Genomic DNA, 20,902 nt, shown 5'->3' with positions numbered 1-20,902 from the left:
TGGAATATGTTAGCGACTGCCTGGAAACCATGGACGAAATTTTGATTTCATAGGTGGGGTGGGCACAAATGGCTTGAGAACCGAGGGGGTGGGGGGGCTAAGATAAAGTGACAGCCGCAGGGCCCAATGACACGTTAACAAGAAATGGCAGAGCCAGTCAATGAGCTTGTGGGTGGGCTAAAAGGGTCCTAGCGCTTCTTCCGTCTCTATTTATTATAGCGTGACATTGTTTTTTAATTGCAAAAAAGGGGGACATGTCCATGCTACGTCCATGCTAGCAACCAATTAGCAACACCAATGCAATTACCACAGATATGATAGCAAGAGTTTAGCAAATCTTTAGCAAGCAACAACGCAACACCTTAACAACCACTTGGTAAACCATAGCAGCAACAGCATAGCAACCACTCTTCACACTCTTTAGACAGAAACAGCTTGGTAAGCGCTTTAACTTTTCAAAGTTATTATTAGCACTTTTATGTTAGCGTAATTTATGTATATTGATGATTTTGCTGCTTCTGATTTTTGCCTGATCTCCTCCCGCAGGTCGTCTGGACTTTGTCCCGCAGTGCAGTGGTCACGGGACGTTCAGTATGGAGGTGTGCGGGTGTGTGTGTGAGGACGGCTGGACGGGGAAGAATTGCTCGGAGGCGAGGTGTGTGGACGACTGCTCGGGGCAGGGTGTGTGTGTGGAGGGCGAGTGTGTGTGTGATCGGGACTTCGGGGGGGAGAACTGCTCGGAGGCGAGGTGTCCGGGGGACTGCTCGGACCGCGGGCTGTGTGTGGACGGGGAGTGTGTGTGTGAGGAGGCGTACTCGGGGGAGGACTGCTCGGTCAGCCGCTGTCTGAACGACTGCTCGGATCAGGGCGTCTGTGTGAACGGGACGTGCCGGTGCAGGACGGGGTTCCTAGGGGATGACTGCTCGCGCCTCTTCTGCGCCAACAACTGCAGCCAGAGGGGGGCGTGCCGGGACGGGTTCTGCACCTGCCAGGAGGGGTACGCCGGAGACGACTGCGCTGCAGGTGAGCAACACTTAGGGGCTGGGCGATAAGGATCAATACTAATATCTCATTATTTAATGTCTCAATGGTAATATACGATAATATATTGCATTTTTTTTTCTCAATGGTGATATACAATATATATTTCCCATTTTTTGTCAATGATGATATACATTATATATCTTGATATTTTTATTTTTTTAATTCTTATATATTTATATCAAGATTCTTTTTTCACAACGATAATACACAACGTATATCTCGTATATTTTCTTCTCAGTTGGCAATATAGGATATATATCTCTAAATGTTTTTTCTCAATGGCTTTATATATATCTCAATATTTTTTTCACGATATATATCTCAATATTTTTTACACACAATATATATCTCACTTTTTTTTCTCAATGATGATTTATGATATATATCTCCATAATTTTTCTCAATGGTAATATAACATATACTGTATGTAGATTTTTTATCTTAATGGCGCTATGCGATATATATCTCATTATTTTCTTCTCAATGGCGATTTATACGATATACTGTATCTCAATATCTTTTATTAAATGGTGATATACAATATAAATCCAGATATTTTTTTCTTAATTACAATATATAAAATTTATATCAAGGTACTTTTTTTCAATGATGATATACGATAAATATATTGCAATATTTTTTTTCTTAACATTAATATGCAATATATATATATATATATATATATATATATATATATATATATATATATATATATATATATTTTATATAAAGCTTGTTTTAATTTTAAATGTTAAACAAAGGTACCCAGAACTGAAGTAAATAAAATAGAATATCTGATTTCTGCTGATTAGGGCGGAGTGTTTGATTGGTGGCGTGTGATTGGACGAGCTGAATGAGTAAATGTGGGTTTTGAGAGCTGAGCAGTGGAGCAGATGCTGCTGCGCCTGCAGCCGCAGATGTAAAATTGAGGATGGCTCGGGGTGTAACAGCGTTCATTTGTCAAAAGTCACATTCGCTGTGGAAGACGCGTCACATTAGCCGAGGCCGAGGCAATTTCTGCAGCTCGCTCCTCTCGCGCTGCTCTCGCAGCTTCCACCAGCCAGAAACCTCCCACGTCGCGCAAACAGCTGTCAGCTCCTGAGAAAGAGCGAGAATAAAAGAGAGAAAATCATATTACCCAGCCTGCACTGCTGCTCACTCTCGCTCAGACCTGGTTGCAACAGAATTGCTCATTTCATTGTAATTAGAGAGAGGGCGGCGCGAGAGGAGCGCAAGAGAAGAGCGCGAGAGGGGGAGGCAGGAGAACCGTTTATTCCTCTCGACTCGGGTTTAGAAGATCCACCAACAGTATCTCATCCTAGAGATGAGGGGGCGTGGCCTCGCCTTCAATTACCCAGCGTTATTTTCTCACCTTATCACAGAGATGAGGGGGTGTGTCCTCACCTTCAATTACCCGAAGAGAACAGAGATGCTGTTACAAATTCAGATGACTGACAACCAACAACAATTCCCTCATTTATATAAAAACAAGATATCATGTATAATCATAAATAATAGTCCTCTGTAACATCAGTGTCATTTTTTTATTAATTAATTAATCGATTTATCTTAAAAAAGCAATGCATAGTTTCTAAATATTACCTCATTTCTAAAATATACCACAATATACAGCTCTGGAAAAATCATTCCTGTGTTATTTGTGCGAATAACACATCAGTGTTTATATGCTTTACACAGTAATTCAGAGCTAAGAAACAAATGGTTAGAATTAGTCTATGGAGGAAAAACACCACTAGCCAATTACAATAGAGATAGGTAGGTGTTGGATTTTTACTTTCTGGATCTGGACTACCCACCTCTGTGTGTAACTATAGGTTTAAATAGGATCTCCGGTGGATTTGGTGTTTTACAGAGACTCTAAGACTAGGTCAGTGGCTGAACAGCACTTAGCAGGGGATTGTTACACATGTTGTAAAGTAACATATGACATTGTAAAGACTGTTATTAGTGTAAAAATGTATTTTTGTCTTTAAATATCTCACTGTCTCCTGGTGTCAGAGGCGATATGTTTGCATACATGTATAAATATTCATGAGCAAGAGCTGAAATCCTATGGTTTGTCCCTGCCCACTCCTCCACTGGACTAAAGCAGTGTTATACTGGATCATCGGAACACATTTTTTTTCACAAAAACCAGCTCACATAGTATTCATTCTTACTGGAGACACAACTAGACATTTTAAAATACATAGAAAAATGATTGAATGAGACCTTTAACAACATGAAAGGAGGTCCAACCAATTATTAGAGTATGGCCTTGAACCCTAACTTGTTGGAATATATTGTAATATTTTACATATTTATGAAGCTCTGCTTGCTGCTGGTTGGTTGGTTGGTTGTTTGTATGTTGATCACAGTGTGCGGTGCTTCAGTAGCTGAGGCGATGACTGCCTCTCAGAACAGATCTGACAGCCGTTAGCCGATTGGTAGCAATTTTGCTGTCGAGGATCTGTAAAAGACTGAGCGGCGCAGTGTGTTCTACAGATACGGTCATGCATGCTTGACTTCACTGCGAGTTCAGTCTATTCGTCTATTCATTTCTGAGACAGAGAGAGAAAGAGAGAGAGAGAAAGTACAGAGCTGACCGCTGGCAGCGTACAGAACTATAGATTTTCAGTACCTCCAAAAAAAGTTGCCCGTTTCTTTCTGCTTCTTCTTCTTTTTCAGCTAAAGTTTTTGGCGAAGGACAATATATACAATTTATCATCTATACTGTTTACTGTTTCTACTGTTTTATTTTTACATCAGCAATTTAATTACATTATATAACAATACATTACATTGCATTTATCAGACGCTGAATATCAGAAAACGATTTACAAATAATGATGTATACAGTTTTAGCAATAGGGAACATAGAAGTCCAACGCAAGGCCTAAAGGAGGCTAAAGGGAAATATAGTGGGATAGAGGAGGAAAAGAGGAGGGGAAGAAGGGAATAAGGTTAATTAGCAGTAGTTAGTTTAGTATTTAGAGGTGTTAGGAGAGTAGGTGCTCTTTGAAGGGCTCTGTCTTTAGGAGGTTTTTGAAGATCCTGATGCTTTTGTTCTGGTAGTGGAAGGAAGTTTGTTCCACTATTGGTAGGAATTACTCTATGTAGGAGAACCTTTGAAACAAGGGTGATATTAGCTAGCGATTTGTCCAACGTAGCTTGTTTTAACACGGTAAACATACAGACTAGAGTCTGATAATACTCACCTCTGAACGACTGAAATGCTAGAGCTTAGATGCTATTAATGCTCCAGTAGTGCTAGCCAGGGTTAGCAGAAGATTACAGGCCGATAATACTACTCATCTCTGAACGGCTGAATAGCTAGCACGGTTAGAGGCTAATGCTAAGGATGCTCTGGCAGTGCTAGCCAGGGTTAGCATTAGACTACAGGCCAATAATAATACTCACCTCTGAACGACTGAAATGCTAGATCTTAGAGTGTAATGCTATTAATGTTCCAGCAGTGCTAGCCGGGGTTAGCAGCACACTACAGGCCAATAATAATACTGACCTCTGAATGGCTGAATGATTAGCGCAGTTAGAGGCTAATGTTAATGCTGCTCCAGAAGTGCTAGCTGGGATTAGCAGCAGACTACAGGTGGATATACTCAATTCTGAAAGGCCAAAAATCTAGAGCTTAGAGTCTAATGCAATTGATGCTCCAGCAGTGCTAGCCAGGGTCAGAAGCAGACTACATCCTGATAATACTCACCTGTGATTGGCCAAAAAGCTAGCGCTTAGTAACTAATGCTAATACTACTCCTGTATAACTCTGTACTTCAGTGGAGTGGCTTTACTGCTCCTTAATACCTGACTGGTAGAATTTATACATAAGGAGCAGCAGATTTTAAGACGCACTGACAATTTTTGGGGGAAAATTAAAGTATGCATTACAGAGTGAAAAATACGGTAATTATTAATAATTATTACTCACTATTGTAGAGTTTTACTGAACACTGTAGAACACTGCAGCAGCTCTGGGGTGGGATGTAAGTAGAGCAGATTCTGCAGTGATAAACTTTAAGTGGGTTTCTCAGGAACGTTCCTCAGTTTGATGGGTCAGTGGAGGAGGAGGAGGAGGAGCAGGAGGTGGACCATCTGTCGAGGACGAGTCAGGAAGATGCTGAGTGTCTCTCCAGCGTCTTCAGGGCTCCCCGGGGGCTTCTTACCGCCTCTCTAAAGCTCGGTCTCCGGAGAACTCCCAGCGTTCCTGCTTCTCTCCGTCTCGTTTGGTCGGGGCTGTGATCCACAGCTTGTGTTTTAGTGTTAAATCTGCGCTGTTCTATATTCTCACATTTATAATGCAGCAGCGGGACACACTTCAGAAAGTGGGCGGAGCCTTCTCACCCAGTACCACATATGGTGGAGGATAATGAATTTATTTTTTTTATTATTGGGATTTAATGTGATCAACACAAAGTTGCATCTAACTGTAAAAAATTACAAAGAAAAGGATACAAAATGTTTTTAAATGTTTGCTTTTGTAAAACTTTTATTCTTCTAATAAAGAATAACATATCGTATCGTATATTCTAATAATATCGCCAACATTTTTAAATGGTGAACAGTATTATATTATACCCTGAAATATGGTGGCATAACATTACATCACCCACCCCATTACTGTTTTTAGCAAAATAAAAATTCACACTGTTCTCATAGTTTCCCATTATATATCTACTAGAGACCTATATAGATTATATCTGTCCATTATAATTTATTTTACTTTAATCCAGGATATATGGAGTGCATATATATTTGGAGTGCATTATTATTGGTATCATGACTGGATTCTGGATCATTGACTTTTGTGACAAATCTGATTAAAAAAATGATTGGATTATTTTAAATATCTTAGTTAGGGATGTGCTACATCATATCATATCATATCATATCATATCATATTATATAATATCATATGCAATAAATCATTTTGTTGCAGTAGTGTATTCTTTATATATATATTTTTTAATTCAGTGTTTTTGTCAAATCTCCAAGAGTATCGTTAACGCAAAAATACCATGCAATATTGTGATATTATTTTAGGGCCATATCGCCCACCCCTAATGAACAGAAGCATCTGTTTCTGGCATCTGTAAGTCTATTTATAAATATTTAATGTATATTTAATATGTACATTTTCAGCAGATGAGCTTTTAGACTGATACTCTGAATAATAATCACGTTAAAAGTTATTCATTAAGAAATTAGGAGCCGTGGTTGAATTGAAGTGACTGATGGTGTTGGTGTTTCCTCCTCAGTGGCTCCTGCGGTGAACCTGCGGGTGCAGGGCGTGACGGAGCGCAGCGTGGACGTGGAGTGGGAGGGGTCTGTGGTCGTGACGGATTACCTGATCACCTACGTTCCCACGAGCCCTGGCGGAGTCCAGCTGGAGCTGAGGGTGGAGGGAAACGTGACGAACACCACCATCAGAGAGCTGGAGCCGGGTCTGGAGTACAGCATTAACGTCTACGCCGTGATCAATAACGTCATCAGCGTCCCCGTCAGCGCCCTCGTCTCCACCTGTGAGTCTATCACTTTTACAACTTATTAATAACCATATAAAATACATACAAATCAGCTTATACACACTGTGCAGGGCAATGCTCACAATGCTCATTGCTATCTTACACCCCACCAATAGTCTATTTTCACTCCATTTCATTTCTACCTGCGTCGTTTAAAAAGCAACAGAGCTTCTGAATATATCTACACTGATTTCTGGAGGATTGCTGGAGTATCTTATCTTGCTCATCAACCGTCAGACGTTCATCGCTATCTCGGCAATCGAAATCAGCCCTAAAAACACAGACCGGTCCATCTCCACTTATTTCAGACTGCCTGTAACTTTTTTAGATTAGTTTTTTTTATTTTTTTATTTATTTTATTTAATGTTAGCTACATAATCATTCTAATGATTTATCTCTTTAATTGACTTTATTTGCTTTGAATTTAGCCTGTCCACTTATCCTTTTATTCTGAATTATTTTATTTTTCTTAATTGAATTATATATTGTTTTTTTGTTTTTCTAATGCTTTTTAGGCTTTTATTGAATGTTCATTGTTTTCTTATGAAGTTTTTTTTATTTTATCTAAACCTGATTAATTATTTGATTTAAGCTCAGCTGCTTTGTATGTATTACAGAGAGAAAATACATGGTAAATGGAAGTTTTAACTTATAGTTTAGGGAATGTTACGGATGGGCAGACAGACAGATAGACCTACGGACGGGCAGACAGACAGACAGACCTACGAACGGACAGACAGACCTACGGACGGAAAGACAGACAGATAGACAGACAGACAGACCTATGGACCGACAGACAGACAGACCTACGAACGGACAGACAGACCTACGGACGGAAAGGCAGATAGACAGACAGACCTACGGACGGGCAGACAGACAGACAGACCTACGAACGGACAGACAGACCTACGGACGGAAAGACAGACAGATAGACAGACAGACAGACCTATGGACCGACAGACAGACAGACCTACGAACGGGCAGACGGACAGACAGACAGACCTATGGACAGGCAGACAGACAGACATACGGAACGAGACAGACAGACAGATAGATAGACACACAAAGTGATGGGCGGGCAGACGGACAGACAGACCTACGGACCTATGGACGGACAGACAGACAAACAGATAGACGGACAGACATATGGACGGATGGACGGACAGACAGGTAGACAGACAGACAGAGAGAAAGACAGAGAGAGACAGATGGATAGAACTGTATTAAAATGGTGAGTCAATGCTAATTTTAAGAATAGTATAATAGTGTGGAAATGTTCTGAGTCAATATATTTCAGCACATTCACATGCAAATGTGATGAAGCTCTCTCTCTCTCTCTCTCTCTCTCACACACACACACACACACACACTGTTCTCCAGACAGACTGTCCGTCTTTGCCAACAGGATATGATTAGACGGCTGCCACCTGCTGAGTAGCGTTGCCAGATTGGCTAAAGGCTGTAGTGCATATTCTGCTGTCCTGCCTGTCAACCATGTGCACCACATCCCAGAATAGTACCGCCTACCCCGCGTTTCACAGCTAACGTCAGCGCAGAATCGCTAACCACTCGCCGTGCGAGTTATTACAGCTAATTTAGAGGCAATCGAGCGAATGGGAGCAAATTAAATCTGATGGGAATTGCTGCATGTAATTGATATCAACATGAGCCGCTCATGCTTAACTCAACACCTGTAATCAGCGATGACCAAAGTGACGGGACATTTTTTTTTTTTTTTTTTACTGGGCACGTGCAAAACATCACAGGAGGAGCGTAGATAAAAATATATGTATATGTTTCTATAGTTGAGTACTGAAATGCACAAAAACATCTGCAAAAAATAATAAATTAATGCATGCATTTAATCTCGAAACTTTAACATCTTTTTTATATGAAAATTAATCACAGGACAACATTGATAGAGCCTGATGATGCATTATCAGATTTTTATTACATGATATAACACAACAACTAACCACTAACTGCTGAGTTCAGAAGGTAGATTACCTTTATTTATGCTAAAGTTGAGGGTACGCTTCCTCTTTTTTTAAAGCTGTTGAGTGTGGAATATGGAGCTACACTAGCGTTTATTTCCTCTATTAAAACTCTCAATAAAACTCGGTAACTCAGAACTTTACAATATTCTAGTTTATAAGCATTAAAACTACGCCAAACTATAAATAATAATACAGTTAAAAAATCTAATCTAGGATCTAATTTGACAGGTTTTAACCACATTACTGTTTTCCTATCATTAATACAGCTCAGTACCAGCATTAAAAAAATGTGATCATGGTTTTATCCATGATTTAGTCACAGAATATTGTTGTGATTAGTAATATTAATATGATTATTTTTTAAAGAATATAAGTGTTTTTAGCACTGATTCTTATTTACTCATATTTAAATACTTATTAAATCACTTATCAAAAGTGTTTTAAAAAATAATTCTATTGGGATTAATTTGATTATTTGTTTGCTAATCAATTTACTTGACTAGCTAATATTTACAGTATTTTAGTACATTTATAGTCATTCAGCTAAGATAATACTGTATTCAATAGGGTGTTTGTTTATCGATCATGTAGCATATTAAAAAACAAACTAAATATTATGATTATAAATATTATCTTTATATAGAATACACATAGATCAATCATATCATTATAATTGTACATCATTGTCCATTTGATTATATACTGTAGGACCGTATAGGACACTGTGGAATTCTGTGTAATGTTCTGAAAAGAGGAGAATAATTAAATTTACAGAGAAACAGATACACAACTACAGACTTTAATTATATTTATTATATATATATATATATATTATAATTGTTTAACTACGGAGTGAAATATATATGTATATTAAATAACGAAATAATTGGTGTAGGAAATGCTCATAATGTTATAATTGATCTGTGTATACTTCAAATGTTTTCATAGTTTAAATAGATTTATGCATTTTATGTAAAATGTATTTGATTCAGCAGATTTAATCCCCTCGGTTGTGTCTTATATCTCTTATATCTTTTATTATGAGCTGATATTATGAGTTCTCCACGCCGCGGTTCCTCCGGTTCCTCTGGAGAGGGGAGCGCTGTCTTGGCTAAAGAAAAAGGTGATTTATTGAGCTCGCCGAAGACGGAGGCCAATAATGCATCAATCTGTGCCTTCCAGATCTTTCGAATCCAGACGGTTTACTCTTCAAATCCATCACGGAGACGTCTGTGGAGGTTCAGTGGCAACCCTTCGACTACTTGTTTGATGGCTGGGAAATAAGCTTCATTCCCAAGGTAAGGCTTTTTTCTGGGAGGTCACACTTCAATTGATTCTTCCTTCTGTCTGAGTTTATTTTAAACCGGCGCTAAAATAAACAGCCATCTGTAAGCGTTCAGCTTTAAATATGCACTGCAGCGCATACACGCCATGACGGACGGGGAACTGAAGCTCGTGTGTTTGACAGCGGTCAGTAGTTTTTGGGTCGGTGGTAAATTACAGAAATCAAAAGCACATTTTAAAGCAAAGTGAAGGTTTCGTTCTCATCGTCACTGCGCTAAAAAGTGCTTTAATAGGAAGTCTCAGAGTGGCTCAGAAGGCTAAAGCGCTACTATTATGATCAGTAGGAAGATCGCTGGTGTAAATCGCGTACATGCAGCGGACATGCCATCAGCTGCTGGAGCCCTGAGAGAGCACAATTGGCTCTCTCTTTCTCTCTCTGGGTGGGTACAGTACAGTAGATGGTGCTCTTTCCCCTCTTTCATCACTCCTAGGGTGATGTGGATCAGCACCAAAGGCTGCGTCTGTGAGCTGGTGTATCAGAACCACCAGAGTCGCTGCGCTTTCCTCCAAGCGTTAGCACTGTGATGCTACTCCGCTAAAGAGATTCAAAAGTAGTGCTAGTCTTCTTAACCCTTCTGATGTTCGGGGGCATCACTAGTGATAGGGGAAGTCCTAATGAGTGGGTTGAGTAATTGGCCTTTTAATTACACAATTATTTAATTTAAATTACATTTTAATTACACACTCCTTCACACCGTCAACCAGCAGCTCAGTTTCCTCTGCAGAGAAGAGTTTGTTGAACACGTCCAGGTAGCTGCACTGTTAAAATAGCAATCCGCCAAAGTCAGAGCTCACCTGAACTCACCTGAGCTTTTAAAGTGACACAGTGATTGGTTTATTTATTTCATGTTACGCCCCAAATTAACCACATCCATGATTAATTAAGAGAATTAGAACTAGAACAATGCCTTTTGAATTGTGTTTCGATGTGTTGTGCACACTTTTATTGTTATTCATTTTGTTAATTGTCCTTGTTTTGAATATATATAGTTTAAATCATGTTTTATTCATGCTTTATTCTTTGTAAAGCACTTTGAATGGCCGTTGTGTATAAAAGGTGCTATATAAATTTAACTAAAACTTGCCTTGGCTTGTGTACTTTTCCCGATGTTACGATAGCAAAAACAACCTGTAGGTAAAGCTGTGTGTCTGTTTCTGTCCCTGTTTCTCAAGAGGCTTCTTCTTCCTCGGCTCTGGAGGGACGTTTATAGCTGGTTAGCATATTAATGCTAAATGTAAATATTGAGCTTGTAAACACAGCGTTTTCCTTTGGGTGATAAAGAAAGGGGAGGTGAGAGATGGACTGTGTAGCTGGTAATAGGTGCAGAGAAAAGAGGGGATTATGGGATTATTTAATGGTGTTTGTCTCTTTGCCCAGAACACACACACACACACACACACACACACACACACACTCACACACACACTCACACACAGACAGGGCTGTCTTTGGCCGGTAGATGATTGGGTGAATCTATCTCAGGACAGTATTAGATGTATAATAATAGTAATAAGCTTTGTGTTTGAAGCTTTGCCTGTAATGTTCTGTATCTAACTCATAGACATCATATACATAGACGCCACATACCCTGCCTCCTGGTGTATCAGCGCGACGGCCATATTGGACGAGGCAACCCTGCGCCCCCAGTGCATTAATTTACACTGAGTAAGGTGTTTAATACACCTATAATAATCACAACTCCTTTAATTTATGCCCGATTTTTCACACGGTTTGGTTTGTTACAAACAGCAGAGTCATCATTTTAGTGTGGGATTTTAGGTTTCATGGCTAAATTGGAGCAGCCTGGTGTTCAATCTTCATTAATTGCACATTGCACCAGTAAGAGCAGAGTGTGAAGGTTCAATTATCAGGGTAAGAGCACAGTTCTGCTCTAAATATTGCAATGCACACAACATTATGGGAGACATACCAGAGTTCAAAAGAGGACAAATTGTTGGTGCACGTCTTGCTGGAGCATCTGTGACCAAGACAGCAAGTCTTTGTGATGCATCAAGAGCCACGGTATCCAGGGTAACGTCAGCATACCACCAAGAAGGACCAACCACATCCAACAGGATTAACTGTGGACGCTGTAAGAGGAAGCTGTCTGAAAGGGATGTTCGGGTGCTAACCCGGATTGTATCCAAAAAACATAAAACCACGGCTGATCAAATCACGCAGAATTCAATGTGCACCTCAACTCTCCTGTTTCCACCAGAACTGTCCGTCACCACAATCAATTACTGTGATCTAAAACCAGGTTTCAGATTCATTCTCCAACACCTGTACGTATATAGAAAGAGATTAATATGCCATACCATATGTATTACAGTATAAAAGCAGGTATTTGTAATGTGTAACAGCATCCTGAATCATTACTACATCTCTGCTGTTTGTAACAATCCAAACCCTGTGAAAATCAGGTATAAATTGGTAGAGTTGTGATTATTAGAGGTGTATTAAGTAAACACTTTCCTCAGTGTAAATTAATGCACTGGGGGCGCAGAGTTGCCTCCGCCAATATGGCAGCCGAGCTGATACACCAGGAGGCAGGGTATGTGGCGTCTATGTATATGATGTCTATGATCCAACACCCCCGTCTCGCTCCCAGCAACCCCTCGACTCCTCCACCCCCGCCTCAGAGCAGAATGTGGGGTAATCACGCCTTCACAGGTTTTACACAACCTTGGACTTCAGATGAAAGACGGGACAAAAAGGAAAAAAATACCATGGAAACAAAGACGGGCGGCTCTTCTGCGGGACGTGATCCGAATACAGAGCAGGACAGACAGAGGGACAGAGGACAGAGGACAGAGGGACAGAGGGAGGGTCGGGGGGGGCTGGTCGAGAGGGGCTGGAGAGGAGAAATTGGGAAATCACATTAGAAGAGTTCTGCTAATGTTAGACAGCTTAGACCTAAAAAAAAACAAAAAAAAACATTAAAAAGAGTAAAAAATTCTGTGAAAATCCTGATCTTACAAAATGCATGAGGAAGCAGGGAGCCTGAGAGCAGAACCAGCCAGAAATCAATGAGTTAGAGCCGGACGAGGAAGAGAGAGAAGAGACCGGACCTCGAAGTCAAATGGACGGATGGATAAAAATCGCTATCTCGCCTTCACACTGCCGCTGACCCTGCCCGGGGTGCCTACACTTAAAATTTTAATGAACATATCGAATGGGATACATTGAAAAGTTTTGTTCTCATAAAAAAAGCAATTTGTTCAGGATTTTAAGATTTTTACTGCATTTTGCAGTATATAAATACAGTGTTTTTTCTTTTTCTTTTTGTATTTCATGTTCATTTTAATTCTAAATATAGTTTAGCATGATCTGTTTCTGCAAAAATCCTTTTGTTACTTTTTTGAATGAATATTCATGAGCAAGAGCTGAAATCCTATCGTTTTACCCGCCCCCCTCACTCCTCCACCGGACTAAAGCAGTGTTATACCAGATCACCGGAGCACTTTTTTAGACAAACCATTCATTTACTCTAGAGACACAACTAGACATTTTAAAATGAATGAAAAACAATGAAATGAGATCTTTAAACTCTATCACTGTATGGTAACCATTCTGGAAATTTAAATATCTCTAATTGTTTGATCTTTTTTTTATTATTTGATTGGGCTGTGTATAGTATAAGTGTTTTTTAAAGGAATGGGAAGGTTGGTTCACTGTGTGCTTCTTTAAAACATGCTGTATTTTTATTTAACGGGGAACGAGAACTCTGAGAACGCTGGAGTCTGGATCTAACCTCAGGGCATTTCTTTTAAAGCAGTTTGCTGACCTGCACCTTTGCACTGTTGTTTGCGGTGTGTGTGTTTGTGTGTGTGTGTGTATAAAAGGGCGTGGCAGCAGGATAACACGAGGACATGTTCTGTGTTTTTGTTTTTTCAGGATAATGATGGAGGAATGACGGCTCAGCTCCCCAGCACCATCACCTCCTTCCATCAGACTGGATTGAAGCCTGGAGAGGAGTACACCGTCAACCTGGTGGCTCTGAAGGATCAGGGGAGGAGCCAGCCCGTCACCGCCACGGTCACCACACGTGAGTTTATAACATTTATTATTACAACATTTATTACCTACACCCCTCCCACAGTCTATTTCCACTCCTTCCTGCTGCCTGGTTTAAACAGCAGCAGTGCTTCTGAATATATCTACACTGATGGGTGTGGTTCTTGGTGTATTGCTATCCTGGTAACAGAAAACACAGGAGCTCCACTGACTGAATACAACCCAGACAGACGCCAACAGTCAGACGTTCATCGCTATCTTGGAAAAAACAGTGCATCCCCAACACACATACATTCCCAACTTTTACATCAACAATAAACATGTGTTTATCCACACCAATCAGTTATGGGCATTACTTTACATTAAGCTAGAAAAAGAGGAAGAAATATACAGAGATAAAAAGAGAGAGAGATACAGTGAGAAAGAAAGATAGATAGATGTCATAATCTGTTTATAATTTTTGTATTTGTTGAACTATTTTCTTTGGCAATAGTAGCTATTTGCAATTTATGCTAATAAAGCAAAAAATAAAATAAATAAAAATTGATACAGAGAGAGAAGAGAGAGAGAGTTTGTGATATTGTACCAGTGTGTGTTCAGGTGTGTGTGTGTGTTCAGGTGTGTGTGTGTTCAGGTGTGTGTGTGTGTTCAGGTGTGTGTGTGTTCAGGTGTGTGTGTGTGTGCATTACGGGGACATCATATCAGAGTGTCAGGCTGCTGGAGTTAATGGAAAGTGTCAGCTTGATGAACGATCAGGTTCCTCCAGCAATTATACACTTAATGTAAACTCCAGCCCAGAGCTCCCCCTCCACCTCCTGCAGACTCAACCACTGCAATCACTATATCTCCTCTCACCTACCCAAACCCAGCGTCTGCAGCCCAGCAGCCATCGCTTCAGCCGCGCTTCAGCCGGAATTAAAGCCGCATTAATTATGCAGACGGATTGTTAATATTTCACCAGGCCTGTGCGGATTCCTTATTGGATAAAGAAAGTTAAATTTGATCTCACCTAATTAGTTATGTGCACAGAGATCTGTCTTCTGTTAGAACTTCGGTGAAGAATGATCGTAAATTACATCGCAGACGGAGCGGTTCCTGAAGTTCCTGAGTGCCGAACAACAAAAACAATAGCCTGACTTTTATTTATTTAATATATATATATATATATATATATATATATATATATATATATATAGAGAGAGAGAGAGAGAGAGAGAGAGAGAGAGAGAGAGAGAGAGAGAGAGAGAGAGAAAACAAGTTCATACTCATATGCAAGTTTTAAGAGTTCAGAAATCAATATTTGGTGGAATAACCCTGGTTTTTCATCTTGGCATCATGATCTCCTCCACCAGTCTTACACACTGCTTTTGGATAACTTTATGCTGCTTTACTCCTGGTGTAAAAATCTATTCAAGCAGTTCAGTTTGTTGGTTTGATGAATTCCAGACCTCAAGTTCATGTTCATATTCAAGTTTTAAGAGTTCAGAAATCAATATTTGGTGGAATAACCCTGGTTGGTTTTTAATCACAGTTTTAATTTCATGCATCTTGGCATCATGTTCTCCTCCACCAGTCTTACACACTGCTTTTGGATAACTTTATGATGCTTTACTCCTGGAGCAAAAATTCAAGCAGTTCAGATTCCTCTTGATTATATTCCAGAGGTTTTTAATAATGAAAGTAACAATTTATTAAAAAACTAAAAAAGGCATTTCTGCTGATGATCCAGTAAACCTCCAGCTATGAAGCTTTTCTCATTGTTTTATAGCTTAAATAGAGAAACAGCAGCAGCAGCGGATTTCACCCTGCACTCAGATTAAACCCGGCGCACTGAGAGTAATCGCTTCACACATCCTCTACGTCTAAGAGCTGCTCTCTCTAATGAAGCTTAAATGGAGCCACTTAAAATGTAAAGAGATGAAGATGGAATGATGGAGGCTGACAAAAGTCCTTCACTGTCCAATTAGCACTTTCAACTTCAGTCAGAAAAATCCAGAGGAAGGCCAGACCTTGGTCCACAGTTCCTTTACAGGTGTTTAATATTACTGTCCCCTCTGGAAGCCACCTACCAGAGTAAAAATACACTTATTTAAATTTAATAACCCTTACTCACCACCAGTCTTGCATAACGTTGCTGTCTTCTGTTAACTGCTCTCGGTAACACTTTATTTTAAGGAAAACAAATTAGGCGCTTATTAACATCTTATTATTTGCTTAATAAAGCCTTAATTAGACATTTGTAAACGATTTATTCACTACTTATTATTAGGCTTTATTCTGTTGTATGAGTGTTATTGGTGCTTAATCAAAGATCTGTTATGTGGAATTGTGATTCATAATGGCTGTATTAGTTCTTATAGAGCACAATAAACAGTTACGGGATGTTAGCACCCTGTTAAGTGGATTCGATTATTAAGCATTATTAACTATTAGCTAATTCTACATGTTATTAGTGTTATTATAATTGGCAGCAGTTTGATGTGCTGGAGTTTATTAAGAGTTAATAAGGGGTTAATAATTCAATAATAGACAAAGATGTGCACCATGTTCTAAACAAACAAGTTATACATTTTGTGCAGATGCGGATTTCATTTTCCAGCAGGACTCCAAATAAAAATAACCTCTGGAATATAATCAAGAGGAAGATGGATGATCACAAACCATCAAACCACCAAACTGAACTGCTTGAATTTTTAAACCAGGAGTAAAGCAGCATAAAGTTATCCAAAAGCAGTGTGTAAGACTGGTGGAGGAGAACATGATGCCAAGATGCATGAAAAAAAAACTATGTTAAAAAATAAATGCTCTAAATGAGAATATTTTTATTGTAATTTAGGAGAAATGTTGTCTGTAGTTTATAGAATAAATGTTGTTGTTTGTGTCTCTTTATTAGTAATCGATGGACCGACCCAGCTCATAGTCCGTGACGTGTCCGACACTGTGGCGTTCGTAGAGTGGACGCCGCCCAGAGCTAAAGTGGATCAGATCGTCCTGCGTTACGGATTAGCCGGAGATGACGGACCCAAGACCACCTTCCGCTTGGAGCCGACTCTGAGCCAGTACTCCCTGCAGGTCCTGCGCCCCGGATCCAGATACGAGGTTTCCGTCAGCGGAGTTCGAAAGGGCAACGAGAGCGGATCCATATCAACTGAGTTTACTACGGGTGAGGACATGTCCTTCATGTTCTTCCTCCTGCACCGCTTAAATAGCAACAGAGCTATGAACTGAAAACACCTTTCATTTTAGTGTGGGATTTTAGGTTTCATGGCTAAATTGGAGCAGCCTGGTGTTCAATCTTCATTAATGACACATTGCACCAGTAAGAGCAGAGTGTGAAGGTTCAATTAGCAGGGTAAGAGCACAGTTCTGCTCTAAATATTGCAATGCACACAACATTATGGGAGACATACCAGAGTTCAAAAGAGGACAAATTGTTGGTGCACGTCTTGCTGGAGCATCTGTGACCAAGACAGCAAGTCTTTGTGATGCATCAAGAGCCACGGTATCCAGGGTAATGTCAGCATACCACCAAGAAGAACCAACCACATCCAACAGGATTAACTGTGGACGCTGTAAGAGGAAGCTGTCTGAAAGGGATGTTCGGGTGCTAACCCGGATTGTATCCAAAAAACATAAAACCACGGCTGATCAAATCACGCAGAATTCAATGTGCACCTCAACTCTCCTGTTTCCACCAGAACTGTCCGTCACCACAATCAATTACTGTGCTCTAAAACCAGGTGTTTCAGTTTCATTCTCCAACTGTACTGTATCAATAATACTGAATTTGTATAATACTGTATGTCCATCCTCTGACGCCCGGTCTGAGTAGCCCAACCATTTTCAGTTTTTTCGTTTTTCTCAGAAATCGATGCACCGAAGAACCTGCGGGTGCTGGATAAGAGCTCCACCACGCTGGACCTGGAGTGGGAGAACAGCGAGGCGGAGGTGGAGGGATACCGGGTGGTGTACAGCACTCTGGCTGGAGAACAGTACGATACGGTCATAGTGCAACGTGATGAAGGGGCCACCACTAAAACCACTCTCACTGGTGAGAATGATCACATCTGATTGGTCACAGTTCTGCTTTTTCCTCTTTTCTTTAGGACAGATTAACCCTCTATGGCATGAATTATATTATAACATATTTTTTGTCAGCTTAAGAGTCTCTGTGGATAGAGCAAACTTAAATTTAGATTTAGATGTTTGATAACAAGCTAATAATTTATATATATATATATATATATATATATATATATATATATATATATATATATATATATATATATATATATATATATATATATATACAGTGAGTCCAAGAAGTATTTGATCCCTTGCTGATTTTCTTCGTTGGCCCACTAATAAAGACATGATCATTCTATACTTTTAATGGTAGATGTATTCTTACATGGAGAGACAGAATATTAAAAAGAAAATCCAGAAAATAAATCTAAGGAATATATATTAATTGATTTGTATTTCATGGAGTGAAATAAGTATTTGATCCCTTAGTATTCATTAGCAGTTCTGGCTTTTACAGACCAGTTAGACACTCCCAATCAACTTGTTACCTGACCTGAAGCCACCTGTTCTCACTAATCACTTGTGTGAAAAACACCTGTCCACAGAATCAGACAGATCACACAGATTTCAAGTCTCCAACATGGGTAAAACCAAAGAGCTGTCACAGGACCTCAGAGTCAGAATTGTTGACCTTCACAAAGCTGGAATGGGCTACAAAAAGATTAGTAAGGTGTTGGATGTGAAAGTAACAACTATTGGTGCAATTATCAGAAAGTTTAAAGAGTATAACATGACAATCAACAGACCTCGGCCCAGTGCTCCAAAGAAGATTTCGCCTCGTGGGGTGGCAATGATGCTGAGAACGGTCAGAAATCGTCCTGCAACCACTCGGCAGGAGTTAGCAAATGACCTGAAGGCAGCTGGGACCACAGTTTGCAAGGAAACAATTGGCAACACTTTGCGCAACAATGGATTCACATCCTGCAGTGCCCGAAAGGTACCCCTGCTGAAGAGAGCACATGTGGAGGCACGCCTCAAGTATGCCAATGATCATTTGAAAGATGAACCAAGTTATTGGGAGAAGGTTTTGTGGTCAGACGAGACCAAAATTGAACTTTTTGGTCTCAACTCCACCCGCCATGTGTGGAGGAAGAAAAATGCTGCCTATGACCCCAAGAACACTGTGCCCACCGTCAAGCATGGAGGTGGAAGCATAATGTTTTGGGGGTGTTTCTCTGCCAAGGGTACAGGGCTACTTCACCGCATCACTGGGAAGATGGATGGAGCCATGTACCGCACAATCCTGAGGGACAACCTCCTCCCCTCTGCCAGGGATCTGAAAATGGGCCGTGGTTGGGTCTTCCAACATGATAACGACCCTAAACATACAGCAAAGGCAACAAAGGATTGGCTCAAGAAAAATCACAGTAAGGTCATGGAGTGGCCCAGCCAGTCGCCAGACCTCAATCCGATCGAAAATCTATGGAGGGAGCTGAAGGTCAGAGTTGCCAAGCGACAGCCCACCAACCTTCATGATTTAGAGAGGATCTGCAAAGAAGAGTGGGCCAAAATTCCCCCTGGTGTGTGTGCTAAACTTGTGGTTAACTACAACAAACGTCTCACCGCTGTGCTTGCAAACAAAGGCTTTGCCACTAAGTATTGAGTGTGTTTGGCAAGAGGGATCAAATACTTATTTTCCTCATTGAAATACAAATTAATTAAAATATATTCTTTAAAATTATATTCTGGATTTTTGTCTTGATATTCTGTCTCTCCATGTTAGAATATATCTACCATTAAAAGTGCAGAAGGATAGTGTCTTTATTAGTGGGCAAACAAAGAAAATCAGCAAGGGATCAAATACTTCTTGGACTCACTGTATATATATAATATAAATACAGCTGTGGAAAAAATAAGAGAGCACTTAGAAACAATGAATTTCTTTAATTTTACCCAATTAAAAACCTCTGGAATATAATCAAGAGGAAGAAGTTATCCAAAAGCAGTGTGTAAGACTGGTGGAGGAGAACATGATGCCAAGATGCATGAAAAAAACTGTGATTAAAAACCACCAGGGTTATTCCAACAAATATTGATTATTTCTGAACTCTTAAAACTTTATGAATATGAACTTGTTTACTTTGCATTATTTGCGATTATATGAAAGCTAATTTCTCATTTTCTGCAAATAAATGCTCTAAAATGACTTTGGTAAAATCAAATCTAGCAAAATCAGAGAAACTGATTCACAATCTGAAGCGCTCTCTTCATTTTTTCCAATCCTGTAAATGAGTTTTAGACTTGCAGTCTATTTGATTTGTTCTGTTTTTGATGGGCAGACTGTATCTGAAGTGTACCATCTGCCACAGTCGTCCTCACATTCTCAATAACTCAAATCCAAATGAATCAAACACATAAACGCACCTGTCTCAGTTCCTTTCTGAGGCTTTTCATCACTGCATCACTAATGTACTTTATTTTATGTATTGCAAGTAATAATCTGTATATCTATATGTCTGTTTGTTTGTCTGTCTGTCTGTTATCCTCTATATCCCTTTCTCAGACCTGCAGCCAGGTACAGAATATGGAATTGGAATTTCAGCCATTCTTGGCACCAACCAAAGCATCCCAGCCACCATGAACGCCAGGACGGGTAAGCAGCTCCCAGATCAGATTAAAGATCAGAAAAAGTGGAAAAGCTCTAAAATTTAATGTCAAATAAACTTTTGCTGTACGTTACACCATTTTCACGCATGTACTTCTGTAGGTTTCTCTGGTTGGTTTGGTTTGTTTTCACACAGGCACAAATCTAAACTCGCCAAAATACGCACTAATAAACAACACAAGCACATTCTCGCTTCTGATCTCTGGTCAGAACTGTCTGGTTTGGCAGCATGAAAGTAAATATAGCAAGAAGGTTGTGTGTTTGAAAG

The 20,902-nt window shown here is 39.8% G+C and overlaps 1 protein-coding gene across 4 annotated transcripts in view; it reads left to right on the top strand.

Annotated features, from left to right (window-relative positions):
* Positions 1–20,902, top strand: part of tnr (tenascin R (restrictin, janusin)) — a 164,591-nt gene that overhangs the window by 110,403 nt on the left and 33,286 nt on the right. For 3 of the 4 annotated variants that reach the window (XM_022677745.2, XM_022677747.2, XM_022677744.2), the window contains 7 exons: positions 547–1,023; positions 6,318–6,581; positions 9,764–9,879; positions 13,824–13,974; positions 16,837–17,106; positions 17,791–17,994; positions 20,533–20,622. In XM_022677745.2, the coding sequence (XP_022533466.2) occupies positions 547–1,023; positions 6,318–6,581; positions 9,764–9,879; positions 13,824–13,974; positions 16,837–17,106; positions 17,791–17,994; positions 20,533–20,622 (1,572 nt within the window). The remainder of the gene's footprint in view (positions 1–546; positions 1,024–6,317; positions 6,582–9,763; positions 9,880–13,823; positions 13,975–16,836; positions 17,107–17,790; positions 17,995–20,532; positions 20,623–20,902) is intronic. The other variant, XM_022677746.2, reaches the window with a different exon arrangement.

Source organism: Astyanax mexicanus, chromosome 8, assembly GCF_023375975.1.
Source record: "Astyanax mexicanus isolate ESR-SI-001 chromosome 8, AstMex3_surface, whole genome shotgun sequence".
Lineage (NCBI taxonomy): Eukaryota > Metazoa > Chordata > Actinopteri > Characiformes > Acestrorhamphidae > Astyanax > Astyanax mexicanus.
Note: the sequence above shows the minus strand (reverse complement) of the source record. Positions and strands in the feature narration are given on the sequence as shown.